Here is an 18,020-nt window from a genome sequence, read left to right on the forward strand (position 1 = left end):
AAAAGACCAGACTTGTAATAGTCACGTGTTCTATGAGCCCTGGCACTTTAAAGTTTTATTTCAAAAATCCATTTTTAATCCAAGTTCCATTTTTGAGTTACTTAAATGTGGAAAACTGTTATCTGAGATTTGTGTTATCCTTGTTAGCCAAGAGATAGTTTTGTCTATTTACTTTGCCACTGTCAAAAAAATGTGAAAAATACTAAGTGAATTCACAGTGGCTCACAATGAACCTAAAGTGATTTCCATAGTTACTCCTTATACACTCTCAAGACACCTGTAATTTGGTATGCTACCTATAAAACATCTTCACACTGTATTTTATGAACCAGGAAGGACTTGATGACCACTTGCCATACAGGAATCACTAATCTTTTAATATAAAGCTTCATTACAGGTGGTTTTCTGCCTGTGCTGTGTGTGGTATCTCAGGGGGGACTCGTGATCTCCCCACCTTGGTACTCTTCCTAAGAGACAAGGTGCTCCCTGTAGTTCTATGAGAGCTGTTCGCGCCAGACAGGACCACCCAATCCCACCACCCTGCCAACACAGAGGCCCTACATTGAAAATCCCCTGGTCAACAGGTCTCATCACCTTCTCCTCTTTGCAGGAGGAAACCTCTGTTTTTGTTTCCTACAGACCGGGAAACAGACTAGGAACTTTCCTGATCCCAATCATAGTTACGAATGCCCCAGCTGCTCCTGGCCCCTGCAAGAAATCTTTTTCTGTGACCCGTCTCGTGAGAGCTGATCAGAACAATTCAAAGCAGCTCCTTCCAAACAGACATGTAACACATATTCAGTGTGACCATACCTGAAGCTTAGTGTTTCTCTCAAAGCACAGGCAAACCCTCAGGGGTTGCATACAGCCTCTTTGCCAGCTCTGCTGCATGCACATTTTCTGTTTAAACAGGGGCTTTTACTGCTCCTGAGTGGCTGGAGTTTTTAACGTATTATCTGGATTTGGAAACATAGATCTGTTAGTCTTTCTGGAAGAGGCTTAGAGGTGATCCTCAACAAACAGATCCCTGTCACTGTCTGAAAGATTGTGGCATTATATCTACAGACACATTATCTCTTTCTTGGTCTGGTTCCACAACCATAGGTGCTTGCCCATAATAATTTCTTTGCTTTGACCTTCCTGCAGCCAGTGAAAAGAACCTTGGGCAAGTACCAGCACTTGTAAGACAGACAAACAAACCTTATGGCTCCCAGAAGCAGCAGAAGAAATTGTCTCTAAGCACACGTTACCACAAGTTCCTCCTGACAGCAGTGCACGGGGTAGTACGTGAGAAGCAGGCCCCCGAAGCATTCCTCCCTAAAATACAAGGTATAAGACAAGCCAAGATTTGAGTGCCTCAGCCCGCAAAACACTTGTCTGCTGTGTTTATCTGCCTTCGCAGTGAACAGATCGAAATGCCTACCCTTAAAGGGAAGTCGCTATTTTAAGTACTTAATTTGGCAGCAGAAGGATGGGAATTTCTACCAAACATGTTCACTCTAGTGCAAAAGCTTCAGGGATATGATTTAGAAAGATGGATGCAAAAGAAAAGGAAAGAAAAGAGTTCATTTCCCCTGTGCCAAGTGATAGCCAGGAATGCTGTTAGCCTTACAGGTCTGAATGTCGTGACACTCTGCCCTCCTGCACTTGGTCCTTGCCAGTGGCAGCAGCTCCTTTTACAGTAATGAATCGAAAGAAAATGGTGCCGTTTCCTGCAAGTCGCAATCCAGGAGGATGCATTGCAGACTGGAGGCTCTATGCTGTTGTTTCCTTTGGATGCTTTTAATCTTAACACAGTAAAAACCGGCATGATATAATCTGCCCAGAAGAGAGCAGTATCGATGACCTCCAAAGGACAGACAAGGTGTTACCTATTTCCTTCCACTAGACTGATCTATGTTACGAGACTGACTTATGTTATTTATATGTATATATACATATATATTTATATTATATATATGAAGATGGCATTATTGTTATAAATTAGCAGTGAAATGTAGTAATTAGTTCTATTTTATTAATTGATTAGCACTCTAATCTCAGCAGGAGTTAAGTGAAGTTTCTTAACAGGAGTCTTTTTGTGAAACAGGCATACATCTGAGTGAATCAAGAAAGTTATTATACTTGCATTAAAACAACAGAAACTGTATGAAACACTGATGACAGTGAAAAAAAAAAAAACACACACCACGATATACACAAGGCTCTGCTTGATGCACTGCAGATGTACCTCTAACCAACCATGGAAACAAACTGCAGTTTGTAGGAACATTTCAGGGAACCACTTTAAAAGGAAAAGGCACAACAGATGCTGCCCCTGTCAGACGAAGCCCAGCGTTCCTGTGGCTGCAGGGTCTGGGGGAGCGGGTGGCACTCTGCCCGGCGGGGGCTTCGCACTTCTCCTCTGCGGGGCAGCACCTCGGCCGCGTGTTCCCAGCTCCGCGGGGACGGCTTTGCCCGAGCGCCGGGGGCAGAGCGCTGGCAGGGCGCCCCTCTGCTTTTGGAGCTGAACCATATCCACATTTCTGTGTGGGAGCCTGTCTTTGATCCCGTTTACAGGAGGCAGCTATCTTGAGGAGTGTGCTGGGAAGCAACAACTGTTGAGCTCCCTTGTGAAATCCCATCTGTTGTCTTCAGCAACTATTACTTGACGGCTGAACTAGATAATGTTTCTCTGGCAGTAGCTGTAATTTTCCAAGTGTTTGCCTGGTGCAAAGTCAGAACTTGATTAGAAAAGGACAAGCAAGAATATTATTCCACTCTCTCCCTCCTGTTATGCAGGGTGTTATGAACTACATTGCTAGCAGTCAGATAGTGCAGAGTCTCTAAGTTTTGGGTTTTTTTCTGTGCTCAGATGATGAAGAGCAGCATGCCAATGTTAGCAGCAGGTTCAGAAATAGGGAAACCTTTTTGGGTGCTGTTATTATTCCATATGCCTTTGGCATGCTGTACAATGTTAGTTTATAGTGGAAGCTAAGCCAAAGGATGCTAAAGTTAATGATAACATCCCAATATAATAAAGTATTGACTTTATTTCAAATAAATTACCAACAAGAGAGTATATTACATGCAAATGGAAGTATGTATCGGAGTTTTGGGGATCTGGGGAGAAAACAAACCAAACAACCAATCTCAAAAACTAACCTAGTTGCCTCTTCTCAGTGGTTATGAGGAAGTTCCTTCAGGTTGAATGAAACCACTTAAAGTGGTTTCCCACCTAATGGGTTTCAGTGAGGCAATTCCCTGGTACAAACACTTTTGAGACATAACAGAAATGCAAAATACTCATATCTAAAATAGCGTCAGATCAACACTTCCTTGTTGTCGCCACCGGGGATTATGTGTGTGACAAGATGGGAGGACCGACTTTTAATTAGGCATCTACTGCATAGCTCAATCCTCGCTTTGAAGAAACACTTGCTAACATCAACCCCAGCAGAAGCACTACCTGTGCTTGAAGGGAAGCGCACGCCTAGTCTACAGGAATGGAGAGTAATTTGGACACCTTCCTTTTAGGGTCTAGAAACAGATACCTGAAGATTCGATACTTCAGTGCACAAGCCACATCATTATTATTTATTTATTTTGAAATCTATCAAGTCACAGCTATTTAGACTTGTGTAGGCCACGCAGAGGTCTCAAGCGCCCACGGTCTCGGACCATCGCCCTGCACAGCAGTCAAGGCAGGAGATTCAGCACCATCCCGCTCCCGGGCGCCCCGCGGGTCCTGTGCAGCAGTGTCCACCCCTTGCCCGAGAACAGTCACGAGGGATGTGGAGGTTCCAGGAAGGATAAAAAACACCAGGTAAAGAGGAAGCCTCTTGCACAACACTCCCAGTGCCATAAAGTTACACAACCAGAGGCTGCTTTCACTCGCCTCCGACTACCTGAGGCACCATGGCTCTCCCTGGGTGCCAGCCACCCCCCGGCTACCTCGGCATCCAGGAGGGTCCCGGGCCGGGGTCCCGTGCCCCCTCCCGCGGGGCTCTGACCCCCCCCGCTGCCGTTAGCGGCCGTTCAGCGCCGCGGCTTGGCCGCCCCGTGGCCGGGAGGTCACGGAGACCCCCGAGGCGCCGCGTCCCCGAGATGGCGGAGGGGGCTCCGGCCCCTGCGGGCGGGCGCAGGAGGCGCGCGTTGGGCGGCGCCACGGCGGGGGCCGGGGCCGGGGCCGGGGCCGGTGCGGGGCACGGCGAGGAGGGCGGAGCGGGAGGCCGGGCTGCCCTGCCCGGCGCCCGCCGCGGGAGGCGGCTCCGCGCTCAACTTCGGCGCGGCTCCGCGTGGGGCCGGCGCCGCGGGGGCGGCGCTGCTGGGCCCGAGCGGAGCCCGCCGCGCCGCCGCCTGCGAGCCGCGGCGCCGGGCGCCTTGGGCCGCGGGGAGGCTGAGCGCGGCCGGCCGATGGCGAGGCGAGAGGACGGGCGGGACTGGGCGTACAGGTAGGGCCGGCGCGGAGCCGGGGCCGGAGCCCGCCCGCAGCCGCCGCCACCTGCCCGCGCCCCGCGTGGAGGCGGCCGCGGCGGCAAACGCGCGTTTCGTAACTTTGTGGTGGTCTCGGGAAGTGTGAATGTGAACGAGGGAGCCGGAGCGGGAAAACTCCGCTTCTGGCGGGGATCCTCTTTTGCTCCCCTCTTCCTCCCCGCTTCCCTTTCTTTCCTTTTCTTTTCCCCGAGAACCGTGGAGATCTAGGGTCGAGGAGAAGCCTCGGTGGAGGAAGCAATTAAACGCAGCTCCTAAAGCACAGGGGACCCGTTGTGGAGCGACCCCCTGCCTTGGCTGGAGAGCGGCTGCCCAAGGCGACCGGCTGCGTTAGAGCCGCGCTTACTTACTGCTTTTTTTAACGCCCTTTTTCCTCAAAAGTGGAGCTGAGCGTAAAACTAATCTGTGTTTACTGCCTGAACGGCTGCAGCGGTGACACTTGGGCGCAAACGCGTCCGAGGCGTGCGAGAAACGGGAGATGGGTGATCCCTACTGCGGGTCCCGTGTTTCCCTAACCTGCGCGAACGGCGTCAGGGTTGCTGCGTTTGTGTCTCGCACCTGGGGGTTTTATAGACACAAAGGTGGCTCTTCGCGCTGCCGTTGCGTCGTATTGCTTTAAGGGCTGGATATTATAACCTTCCTCGCCCAATTCCTGCTTCACTGCCAGCGCCGATGATCCCGGGAGCCGCCGATGATCCCGGGAGCCGCCGCTGGCCGCGCCAAGGCCGCTCCGTGGGCAGTGCCCCCTCCGTGGCTTCAGGGCCGAACCGTGGTGCCCCGTGGGCTCTCCTGCCCACGCAGCCCCCTCTGCCCGGACAGCTCCTGCCAGGTCCCCAAGGGCGCCAAGCTCAAGGCAGAGCCCGCAGGCAGAAAGTGTCCCCGGATGTTGTCGTAAATTTGTGTCTACTTTCAAAAAGCTAATTACAAAAAGAACTGCTTTTAAAAGTAACGTAGCTCCATGGAACTGCTTGTTCCTTTGTTGTCATTTTTGTGCTAAACTATGTGAATTCTCATCTCTCAAGCTTCTTTGTAGTCATCATTCAGGCCAATTTTCTATGCGATAGATCTTTGCTCTAAAAACTCCCCGTGTCTAAGAGTTGTGAAATCAGTAAAGCTGACTGAACTCTGCATGTTCATTCATTTACTCGATTGGTTCAGATATGCTGTTTGGAGGCCAACAGTTTGTGTAAAACGTGGTTTTGTTGGGAGGAGGGAATTTTGAACTGCTTTTAGAAATACCAACTGGGAATTGTTTAAAGCATGCTTCAGTATTTTTTTTTTTCAATTTTTTTTTTCACAAAAAAGTACGTAGAAAATAGAATGTGTGGTTTGTTTGTTTGTTTGTTTTGTAGGGTTGATCCATATGGGTTTGAAAGGCCCGAAGACTTTGATTATGCATCCTATGAAGCATTTTTTTCCAGATACCTAGTGGTGCTCACTAGAAGAGCAATAAAATGGTCCAAGCTCTTAAAAGGGCATAATGGAATACAGAAGAGTTTAAAAGGTGAGTTATATGTGTATTTATAGCTAATAATACACTACATTGGAACCACTATAAATCGTATTTAAATTGGTTTGCTGCCTTCTTCAAATGAAAAACGGTAGCGCAAACATAATATGTAAACAAAAACGCAATTGTTTTGAGGATCATTGGTTTAATTTATGGCTTACAAAGAAGTAATCCCGTTTGGCATACATTGTAATATCTTATTACATCCATAAAATAGATAGATTATACTTTCAAAATGTCAGTGTGTGGCAGTTTGCTGCATTTTATTCTACACTGTGCTTTCTTTAAAAGGCCTGTAATGATGCGGAAGACGCTTTCTGGGATCCCAGAGGTCAGGACCTTAGGGCTCTACTAACAACAGATCTGTTACTGACTCCTCATACTCCCTCCGTAAAATGCTTTTCATTTCACAGCTAAGAGGATGTGTGCAAAGAGGATGTGTGCAAAGAACTAGTAAATGTGACGTGCCTCACAAATTGAAGTAAAACGAATGCAGGAGCTAGTGCAGTGTTGGAGAAAATGCTGATGAAGCTGTTAATGCCCAGTTCAAAGAGCAGGAAAACTAGTAATATTTTACCTTGTAAAAAGATGGGGAAGAAGAAAGAGAGTTAGAAGGTGACTGGGAATCTCGTGAGGCTGAAAGTTGTGTTTTTTTTTCTTTTTTTTCCTTTTTTTTTCTCTCCCCCCACCCCTTCTCTCCCTCCACTCCTTCTCTGGATTGGTTATTTTTCTGTACGAGGGTAAAATTCTGTAAATTTTACCCTTTGCTCTTGACGATGTATTCAGTTTGCTTTCTCTGGGGAACCTTTTAGAGCTGGGCAAGTTCTCTGTGAGGCTGTTAAAGAACAAAATGAGTAAAACTAAGAAAAAGCTCATCAGACTCTGTAGTATAGATGAATATTCAGAACTGTGCTTCAGGTGTAGATTTGGGTGCTAATTCTGGGCGTTAGTTTTCTCATCACTAAGAATTAAATGATAAATAGACATGCTAAGTAGGACAGTGTATTTAGTAAAAAGAGGTGGGTTTTGAGTCGGAAGAACACCAGAAAATGTAGGTTTTGGCTATAACTTCTAGGTCTACACTGCTATTTGAAAGTAGCAACTTTTACTCTCGTCTTTTTCTTCCAAATGCCCAGAAGCTTCTGTTCTGGGCATTAAATTTTGTTGCGTTGCTAACTGTGTAGTACTTTAATTTAGTGAGGGCTTTGAGATTCTGTGGAATTTAATGTTCTAGTTTTTTTTTTTAAAAAAAAAACAACCTTGTGTTTTGATTCATCTCCTTGTCTTGTTAAAACGAAGTGTGACACTTGCGACCCAAAGCAATTTCTGATTTGGCCACAGCTGTTTTGTGTAGCCTGTTCCAGCATTAGATACAGAGCGCTGCAGAGATACAAGCAGAGCAAATGCCTTTGGTCTTGTTTCAGAGCCAAGGCTTCAGTTAAATCTCTCACGTTGTCCCTCAAACTTCACTGTCAGTGAAGGGTCCTGTGCCCAGGAGCCATGTCATGGCAATAACCTTACTGTTGTGTTAATCCTCTGTAACAGGCTGTGATATGTGCCCCTGTGCTCCCCCCACAGATCCAGTGAGGGCACAGATGCGACAAATCACGTCTTTAGCAAAATCATCTCTCACATTATTAACTTCTGCTTTTAACTCCTACTCAGATTCGTAGACCATGCATTTCATGTGTGTATGTGATATGTAACATGTAATTACAAGGAGAGTAACTGGAATACAGTAGAGCTGAGGAACTTTGGTCTTAATGTAAAATGAAAGTTGCCACAATGAGCCTCCCTCCCTGCCTCGCTGTAGCATTGACTGAGGCCTCTGAGGAGGAAAGCAACAGCTTAACCTGTGCACTTAGTGCCTCAGACACTTGCCCTGTGCTATCAGTATAGAGACTGAAGTTGGTGGCACACTCGTGTAGAATTATTTAAGTAGTTGCGCTTGGGCATGTTTGATCCTGTAAAAGGTGATCCTGTGGTGGTTTCCTCATGGGATCTCCGGGGATGGACAGTCTTCTGGGTGGCTCGTAGAGTCCCCCTCTTCCAGGACATGTTTTTGTTCTGAAGCTTTGCTCAGGAGCTTGCACTGCTCTTTCTGGTAACATCCACTCCGTTGCGAATTGACCATATGCCAGAACTGATAAGTATATTTGATTTCCTGCTCCCTCCCATAGGCCCCCTAGCGATTTCTGCGATTCCCTTTTCCCGAGTCCTGTGGGGGCCCCTTGCAGGGTGTCCCGCGGTGCCCGTGCTGCCCAGACGTCGCGCGCGGGGCTCTCGGCAGGCCCTGCTCCGTGCGTGCGGCGGAGCTCGTCCGCACCGCGGCGGCCGCGGGAAGCGCTCGTGACTGATGCTAATGTTCCCGTCTGGAAATGTGGCGTGTTCACATGCTGCTGGGGTTTGCCTCAAGTCCAGTGTGGTGCGTGTATGTATAATGCTGTTCTATTATAAGGAAAAATAATTAGGCTACTCTTGAGCAACAGTAATTAAGCAGCATATCCTGTTGTTCCGGATCACAGCCTTCTAGAAGGGCGGGTGACAGGAATTTTGGTTGACAGGTCTTTTCTCTCCTTCTCCAGACTCCTTATTTTTGTCATTTTGTGGTACTTTTTTTTTTTTCCCCTCTCTACCCTTGTTATTTTCACCACCTCCTTCACATGGGGGAAGTGTTTGGTTGCTTGCCTCCTCTCTCTCTCCTCCACTACTGAGCTCCTCTATTTTTTGCTTTCACCCTTGAGCTGCTTTTTTCATGGGACCAGGAGACAGCTGCCTGCTCTGGCCTGTTTACAGGTGGGCAGCAAGCTGTCTGCCCTAATTACCCAAAAGAGCTTAATCCTGGCCAAAAGCGTGCTGCGAAAGGGAGTTTGGCAAGTGGGCTAGTCTGAACTGTGCAGTAGCAGAAAATGCTTTCTTGTCTTGGAGGCTGATGAAATGCAGCAAAAGGTAAAAAGTAAAAGTATTGGAAAACGATAATAGCTAGAACATTTCTTTTTCAGCATGGGGATGGGGAAAAGGGAGCATCTTAGAAAGTCAGTATACCTTGTTGAAATTTTGTGTTTAAAGTGAACATTTACTGCACAGAAAATGTGCTTTGTTTCTTCTGTGGTATGTTCATAAAATAAAACATGCAGTTTCCTGTTGTTAATGTGCCATTTTCAGCACTGCTGTAGAATGTATTTTTCTAGGATCTTAAGAGTTTTTATTTTTAAATGGTGGATTACCACATGATGCCTGTGGTAATACTATCATATAGCCTATTATACCTATCATATAACAAGGAAGAAACATATATTAACAAATCTGTAGAAATTGTCAGTAGTGTCAAACATAGTTATTAAAACTACTTTTGTTTGCAAAAGTGGTGGTAGTAGTTTGCAGTTCGTGTACAGTTTATAGTATTTGTTTGGTTTACAGTTGGAGTGAAGATGCATGATCAGTGTTGCACACATGCTTCATATGAAAACTTCTCAAGTATTACAGTGAGAAAATAGTGTTTTATAGAATGTTGCTGTGGTTATTTTTCTTTCTTGAGGGTAATGTGGTGTTGGAGTTGCAGGAAAAAAAATATTTTAATTGTAGGTTTCCTGATTTTTAAGACTACATTGCTGCTTCAATAAGTTTGTGTGCAGATTTTGGCAAGTAGGGTAATGACATGAGGAAAAGCACCCTCTAAAGGCACTGAGTTCTAGTCCAAACATCTGGTGGATTTTCGTCGCTCAGGGCATAGAGGAGCTCGTGGAGCTGGCTAGTCACCTGGAGCAAAGCATGTCTTGGGCTGTGCAATGTCACAAGAGCACACAGTGGCACAGAAGAGCACTGAGGGCAAGCTCTGCTCCCCGGGGTCAGTGTCAAAGGCCTGTCCCTTCTCTCCTGCATTCAATATGTGTTCAGGATGCTGGTCACACTTTCAGAGTTGTTCCTGAAAAACAGAACATCACAATTACATGTTTGAATATGATAATGCTATAATTCATCCAATAAGTATGTTTAGTGGTATTCACAGGCTCATCCAAACAACTCTGCCCCTTGGCATACACAGGAGGGGGTTCCTCAGATGTGTTTCTGCATTTGCTAGGCCTGTCTATAGGATTTCTGGAGTGTTAGAATTCAAAATGAGTTATAAAGATGAATGGAGGGCTATTTAAGCCCATGCACACTTCTAAATTATTTCCAGCCCATCTAAGAGAAGAGTGTAGTTAAGGTGACTTTGCTGTTGGAACGGTTGAGACTTCCTGATGGCAACACTAAATAAAAACTGCACTGAAGGCCAGGTGTTCATTGCAGCTGTGAAGGGTTGGAACGTTTGCCTTGTCTGAGAGACTAAGTGAGGGAGGTAAGAGCTGGATGGAATGCACTTTGGAGGCACATGGATCTCCTTGTTGACTGGAGAAGGTAGTTTTTGATACGTAAAGTATAGGCAGGTAAAATTAGGTGGGATAAAGATCTGGAAAATGACTGGTGGAGTTGTTGTAAACCCTTATTTCTCTCTGCTATTTTTAAGGCAAACTACTTTTAATTTAGGCATCACTTACCTTGAGTTACCCATCTTTGTGACTGGATAAAACTAGATTAGGTGATGATTTATTTTGTATGCAAAAAGCTCCCACTCAAATGTCCCCCACTCACTTGAATCCTGTTGTATTAATTAACATTATCAAAGTCTCTTCCCTGAATTCAGTTCTATGTATTCAGTAAGAAATGCCCAATTCCTTTGTCATTTATTTCTCTAGCTGGAGAACATCCAAAGCTTTTGCTGTCTTCTGAGTCCAAAAGAGTAGCACTGATTTACACCACTGATACACCTGTGAGCAGCAGCAGGTCCTCATGGATATTTTTCATTCCTTTCCTAGTACCTTGCTTGCTTTGGCTGTCATTAGCCTGATGCTTCTTCCTGCAGTCATGCATCCTACTAATTTACACTGAAGCATCCGCTAATAAAAAAACAACTTGATGATGAATCAGATACATGAGAGGCAAGCTACTTGAGATTTGAAAGGCCTTTCCTAGTTATTCTTGGAAAAATCATCTGCTGCTCTGTCAGATCTTAAGTTCTTCAGGAAGCTCATTCGGGCGGTAGCCACCAGTGCTCAGGGGCCAAAAAGGTGTTTCTGTTCCTACTGTAATTTCAGTGGTGAAATCCTAGAGTTATGTCAACAAAGCCAGTTATCCTAGTGTATAACCAAGCCATCAGAAAGGGATATCATGTTAGAAGCCATTAGAAATGTAAAGAAAGAAGAAAAAAAAATTCAAATATTTCCTGAATGAAAAAGGGCAAAGACCAATGAGAAGCCTTTGGTGGTTGTTATCTGCATCCAGAAAGACACTGGAAAGGAGGAGGAGGGAATCAAAATCCTAATGTGGGAATAGAAAAGGGAGGAAAGTCTGGTCCTGGGAAGTGGTGTGAAGGTTCTGGGTAGCAAGTACTTTGGAGTCTAAAATGTATTGGGTAGCTGAGGGAGAAATGCTTATCCTAAACTTCATTGTAAGGGAGGGAAAGCACAATAAGCTCTATTCAGTAGTTTTTCTGTGACTTCTCAGCTTTATATTGCTCTTTTTGAAAAGCAAAAAATACAACTTGCAATGTGTTCTAAAAAGAAAACCTTGTTGTTTTGCAGTGAAGAGATATATCAGGAAAGGCATCCCCAATGAACACCGTGCATTGGTCTGGATGATTGTGAGTGGGGCTCAAGCCAACATGGAGCAAAACCCTGGATACTACCACAGACTGCTTGAGGGAGAGAAAAATGACAAGCTGGTTGAAGCAATCAAAACAGGTTATTGTCCTTACATTGATATCCGTGTTTTACTGTCCTGTGCTCTTAAATGTTAGAGATCAAGTTATGTCATGGAAAACTTAGGCTGTTGTAGTAGCGATTTAAATGCAGAATTAACATATAAATTAGATTAGCCATAAGCTCTTTAACAGTACAGCTCTTTCCACATGCATCATGTGGTCAGAAAATGTTAAGGAAGCCTAGAAATGTTTTGGAAAACAATTGAAAACAAAAGAGAAAATACTATTATATCACCTCCTAAGTGAATGGTGTTTTACCACCGTACCATGAGAGCTGCCTCTGGGTCTGGTTCTCCTTAGCTCTGTCCTGAAAGGGCACTGAAGAGCAGCAGGGATGGCTGAAAATGTGGAACGGTGCTTGCACAAGACAGATGAGTTAAACTAGGATTTCAGTGTGGGAAGCAGTCTGCTGAGGAAAAGCTCCTAAAAGACATGAATAGATGATAAGTGCTGTAAACAGGGTGAATAAGGAATAAATGTTAGTTTTTCTTAACATAAGAACCAAGGCCATGGAAGGAAATTGGCCATGCTGCAAGTTTAGAGCAAAGTGTTGCTGAACTCTGTGGCACTTTTTGCTGGAGAGTGCTGCAGAGGCCATAGCATAAACCTGATCAGAAAGAATTTAACAAATTGAAGGGTGGGGAAATTACTCAGGATGATCATAGTGATATGGGTACAAGTTGAAACACAGGAAGTTCCACATCCATGTGAGGAAGAACTTCTTTCCTGTGAGGGTGACAGAGTCCTGGAACAGGCTGCCCAGAGAGGTTGTGGAGTCTCCTTCTCTGGAGATCTTCAAACCCGCCTGGATGCCACCCTGTGCCACGTGCTCTAAGTGTCCCTTCTAGAGCAGGGGGTTGGACTAGATGATCTCTAGAGGTCCCTTCCAACCTCAACCATTCTGTGATTCTGCGATAGTGCTATGGCTGTAACCTCTGACTCATAAAGTCCTAGCCACTGAATGTAAATCCCTGAAAGAGAGGGAGCAGAGGAGACAGAGCCCTCCTCTGCTCATCCAGTTTCTTACTCTCTGAGTGTGGAAGTTGGCCAGTGGCCAATGTTGGTGACAGGTATTAGGGGGCAACCAAACCTTGGCCTGCTGGGTGTTCTTAGAAAAAGGCAATAGGGCAGGGCAATAAAGAGGTGTGATGTAAACTGTATTTGTCCCGAACCGTTTCAACTTGCTGTAGCAGAGTTTTTATGAAGAAGTTAATATTGGTGCAGTGGCCCAACTCGGGAGTTGGAGGTGTGACTGTGTTTGGGGCCAGCAGAACGCTGTGGTGGCTTCACTAAGAAGGCAGGTGCAGTTATTGTCACCTTTTCCCCTTGAAAAAGCTGAGTGCTTGAAGCTAGGGCTTGGCTAATTTTAGTTGGAGTTGTATAATCATCTGAACTCTGAATATTTTTTGGTTTAGGTCAAGTTTATTTTTTTTCTTCTCAAACCAAACAGCAGCAGCAATGTGGGCTTTGGGGATCGCACGCCTTAGTAAGGTATTTTGGAACGCAAATTCCCACGTTCCTGCAAATGGGAGGGCTAGCCAGAGATCTGCAGGCACATGTGCTGCTTGGAGATAGGAACATCAGAGCTCTGATTCTATGAGTAGCAGAGGGAACTACTAAGATGAATTTCCAAAGCCAACCTTGCTAGTGACCTAGAGAAGGAGCCGGCTCTGCACTCTTGACAAGAGTGCAATTACTGCAAGAGTAATTGCAACAATTTCAATTCCAATTCCATATAGAAACATCAAGAATCATATCAGGACAGCAGTTGATTTTTCACACAGGTCATACTAAGAGATAAAATAATTATGTGGAGAGGGGAAGAAAAATAATGGAAGATGATGCGAATTATGGAGGGAATGACATTTTAGAAGAGCTAAAGAAGAGGGATGGAATGAGAAAACAAATGCTTAAGGTTAATGCAAATTTTGTGTGTAATTAACATAGTGCTTCTGTTAACTATGCAGATTTACACTGGGCTTTAGCTGAGTATCATTTCACTGTAAATTTCTGTTTAATGTTCGGGGCATTTCTGCTCACGTTGTTTTTCCATCGCTTTAGTTGGTAGTCACAGTAAAATAAATCAAGATGTGAAATCTTGCTACCATTCCCTTTGTATCTGCAGTTTTTGAAGATTTCAGGCAACTGTGTTTTATTTAGTCCTATAATCTAGCTGTAAAGTAGTTCTGTAGTACACCAAGAAAACATCAGCCAAGCTTCATGTTTATGGGGTCAACCAAAGGCATTCTTTCGAATGCAGTTTAAAGCTTGCAAAAGAGACAGTGGGGTGTTTTTGTTTTGTTTTGTTTTTACATGCCCAGAAGTTTTAAACAATTTTTATTTACATTTTAAACTTACTTTCAATATGAGAATGTTTTTAATGGGGTAGCAGTTAAAAAGGGCAGGTAAACCACAGATAAATTTTATTTTTTAAATCTGATTAGTAGTAGCAACAAAAGCCTCTGTTAAATAAATCTAATCTGACCTTTGACCATTTTTTTTCTCTTTAACTTGCTGATGTTTAACTGATGGACTTTACTGCTGTCCTTGTATTTTATATAGCACTTGATGTTTCAATGTATTTCTTTTTTTTGCCCCCTTTTCTTTTAAAAGATAAATGAAGGGAGATTGAACAGAATGCTTAAAGAATGCGGATGCCTAAATTTGGATGGAAATTTTCTTAGCAAAGCTTTAAAAAAAAGTGTGCACATGTGTACATAGACAGATTGCTTACAGACACACACACCCCTAATATCCACGTTTTGGCTTTTGCATTGCATGAAGAGGAGCTGCTCATATGAGGAAATCCGGATCAGTTCCCGATCCTGTGCAGTACCTCACAGATCCTTGGCCTAGGGAGCTGGCTGTGCAGACTGGATAGCAATAGCAGGGTATGAGCTTAGTTTATAATAAGCTGAGAAAAATAATTCAAACAATAGCTATTGACACTTCATTGGGGACAGTGAGAAATTGATTATCAAAGCCTTAAAAACTTTCCCTGAAGGAGTTAAGCTGTTACTGAAGGTTGGGAAACAAGAGTTGAGGGTGTTAGGACATTTAACCATGAGAGAGCAGGGGAGAAGAAGCAGCAGCATTTTTGGCTCTATGTATATGGAAAAGAAAAGCCACACCAGGTGATATCCAGGTGGTTTCCTTGCCTAGCCAAAGGAAGAACTGAAGGAGGAAAGCGTACAGTGATACTCCCTCCAAATATTTTCCTAATTTCCAGTTATCTGTGGCTTGGGGAATTCCTCAGTAAAATGCAGCATGTTTGTATTTAATAGCACCAGATGGGGCAAAAAGTCATTTTAAAAAAAAAAAAAAGTTGCTTCTTTCTCACCTGCTCCTCATGATTTTGCAGACCTTTGTCTTCCTAGCTCACCCAGAAGCATCTTCCAAACCAAGGAGCTGTAACCAGCCTTGTCCTTGTGCACGTGGTAGCACCTGGGATCCTCCTTGTTGCCAGTCTCTGTATTTGTCCAGTTCTGGTACCGCTTTGGGTGGTGAGGGGGACCAGGATTTATGCAGTAGTTAAGAGTTAGGCTGCTTCCCAAATTTGCACAGTGTCAGGGCTGTTTGTTTTAAAGCAGATTCTGCTCTTTGTTGGGTATTTAAAAAAATCATTTTGCATGCCTAGAGGAGCAGAAGCAAGTTGCAGATGTAGCAGTAACTAGATCAATAGCAAAAGCATAGTGCTACATGCACATTATTAGACTACTTGGGTAATTTACTGGGTGTTATATCTGGGAGCAGAGAGGCTGCTAGGTATGAAGACAAGCACAAAAAGGGTAGAAGAGCAAGACAAAGAAGCCTGAGTTAGGGGGACACCTGGCTGCTGAAGTACCGTAGGTTTGAAAAGCATGAGACTGAAACAAAAATATTAATTTCCCATACTGCATATTTAAATCTCTCTGCTCCAGAAATAACATCTGCAGTTACAGGTAGCAAAACAGATGTCTATATCTTGTACTGAGAGTAATGCGGTTTTCTGCCCAAATTTTTGTTACTGATTAAGAGGTAAAAATGTTGCAGTCATGTGAAGAGAAGGAAGCAGTCTTCTCTAGGTTGCTGTGCAGACAGAAATCAAGAGGAAAGGGGCTGCAGGGCCATCGTGGCTTTTTTGTTCCCTGCCATCTCACATCACTGAAGGTCAGGCAGAAAAAAGTGCTACTGGGATTAATGTTTTATAGCGAAGGAGTAGCTGGTCTTTTCCTTCTGTGGCCTTCCTTCTTCCTCATCCCATATTCCTGTACGTTGTTTGATTAAAGTGAATGAGTCTGCACGCTGCCACAAGATGAGAATCCAGGCGTTTATCTATTGGCATAAAGTACCATACTGTTTTCTTATTTTTGTTTAACTTTACAACTTATTTTTAATAATTTTCAACCTCTGCTACCTTGTGTTCTTTTGGAAACTGTCCCCTCTCAGAAATGAGGGAGGTTGACACACAGTAGGTCAGCAAGTGGGCTGCACAGAGCAGCAGGAGGAGGTGTCCAGATGTCTCTGTTGGGAGATTGCAAGGGGGAGCTGAATGAGCTGCAGCCAGGTGAACAGCTCCTCTTGCCTGCTTCTACCCTTTGCCTCAAATCCTTTCTGACAGCTTTCTAGTAGCAGTGGAAAAAATGTATCGTCCTGTGAGTGCTGGCTTAGTAGGCTAACTTTGCTTGTCTTGAGAGCAGAGGAGCATCAGACCTGGTGGGCCAGGAGGAACGTGCAAGTGAGCGTGGAAGTGGTGGGATGGAGAGGCAGGGAGAGCTCCCACCCTTGGTGTGTTCGAGATGCTAGTCTTCATCTTGGGATGAAATGTCTTTACTAAATATGAAAAGTACAAATCCTTCATAAAACTAGCCAAGACTTCCCCAAAACATGCAGTGTAATGAGAAAGCAAACTGAAGCTGATGCTCTTAAAAGCAGGCCTTCCACACACAGGCTGTGAAGGTGAATGTGACTCCAGTGTGATTAGCCTTTGTGCTGTACGTGCTGATCTTTTCCTTTTCCCACCACATATTCTGCACAGCTGAAGGGAAGAGCCATAAGTGAAATGTCAGCATTAATCTTTCCTGTAACACCCAGCATATACCTTACTGAACAACAGCTTGTCCTGATTATGCAGATATCATGCTGCTCTTCCTAGCAAGAGGAAACCAAACAAATTTCTTTAATCTGTAACTCCCTGGCTGGTGCTCAAGCGCTTTTAAAAAACTATCTTTTTCTCCGTGTTGTTCTTTTAAGTCACATGAGAGGCTCTCCCATTTCTGTAAGTGATTAATTGACTTAAAAAGGAAGAAATAGTGATCAGTATGATGACTGTAATTTCTCATGGTTTTGAGGGGCTTTCTTAGTTGCTTACAGCTCAGCTTTGTGTCAGAGATGTAACAGACTTCTTCCTTTACGCAGGAAAAGCAGATAAGAATCGGTATCTCTCAGGACATAAACATCTGTATAAGGCTGACTCTGTTAAAGTTTAAAAACAAAACAAAAAGTTCTTATGTTGTTAAATATAACCAAAATAACTATTCATGTTTCATTAATAGGTCTTGAGTTTTGAAAATCTTTGAAATTCAGTGGGTTTTGTATTGTTTTTTTCTCCCCTGCTCTAGACGTCTAAAAATCACATGTGCAAGTTGGGTCTAGTCACCTTGGGTTTCCTCTTTATGAAGTGAAACAGGCCAATTTAATTCTGCCTCCTTTTTTCCACCAACTAAAGGATGTTTTGGGTGGCTGGCCCAAACCTGTGTGTCCAGCTTCTAGACGGTTCAGCCAGGAGAGGTTGGGTCTGGAAGAAGTGACTGCTTTGGCACATGAGCAGATGTGTAGTCTTGCTTTATTTGGGATTGAACATAAAACATGTGGCATCGCTACGTGGACTTCAAAAATACAACTCCTTCTGTGTGATCTTATACAAATGAAGAAATGGGTTATCTCTCAGCCACATGCTGGAGAAAAATAATTCCAAAAATACTGTGGTTTCAAGGGGGGATGATTAGTTGCAGGAACAGGACTTTTAAATTGCTCAGGCCTATTCTGTAGGAGTTCAGCAAAGGATAGGTCAGTTGAAAGCTCACCTGATTTGGTAAGAAAACATGCTTTCCCAGAGCCGCAGCTCATGTCTTGCCACTTGGCCTCATCAATTTGGGTTGTGTTGTTTCCATCAGTGCCACGGGCTGGTTTGCTGTCATTTAACCTGTCACTAATGGACCTTTGAGAAAGCCCATTCTATAGGAGCATCTCTTTAGA

The 18,020-nt window shown here is 44.3% G+C and overlaps 1 protein-coding gene across 1 annotated transcript in view; it reads left to right on the top strand.

Annotated features, from left to right (window-relative positions):
• The first annotated feature begins 4,395 nt into the window (after positions 1-4,395).
• Positions 4,396-18,020, top strand: part of GRTP1 (growth hormone regulated TBC protein 1) — a 31,659-nt gene continuing 18,034 nt past the window's right edge. Inside the window, exons 1-3 of the mRNA XM_088530424.1 lie at positions 4,396-4,433; positions 5,826-5,977; positions 11,605-11,763. Coding sequence (XP_088386550.1) covers positions 4,396-4,433; positions 5,826-5,977; positions 11,605-11,763 — 349 coding nt within the window. The remainder of the gene's footprint in view (positions 4,434-5,825; positions 5,978-11,604; positions 11,764-18,020) is intronic.

Source organism: Tinamus guttatus, unplaced genomic scaffold (assembly GCF_059628265.1).
Source record: "Tinamus guttatus ecotype Peru unplaced genomic scaffold, ASM5962826v1 Tinamus_guttatus_pri_ptg000030l, whole genome shotgun sequence".
NCBI lineage: Eukaryota > Metazoa > Chordata > Aves > Tinamiformes > Tinamidae > Tinamus > Tinamus guttatus.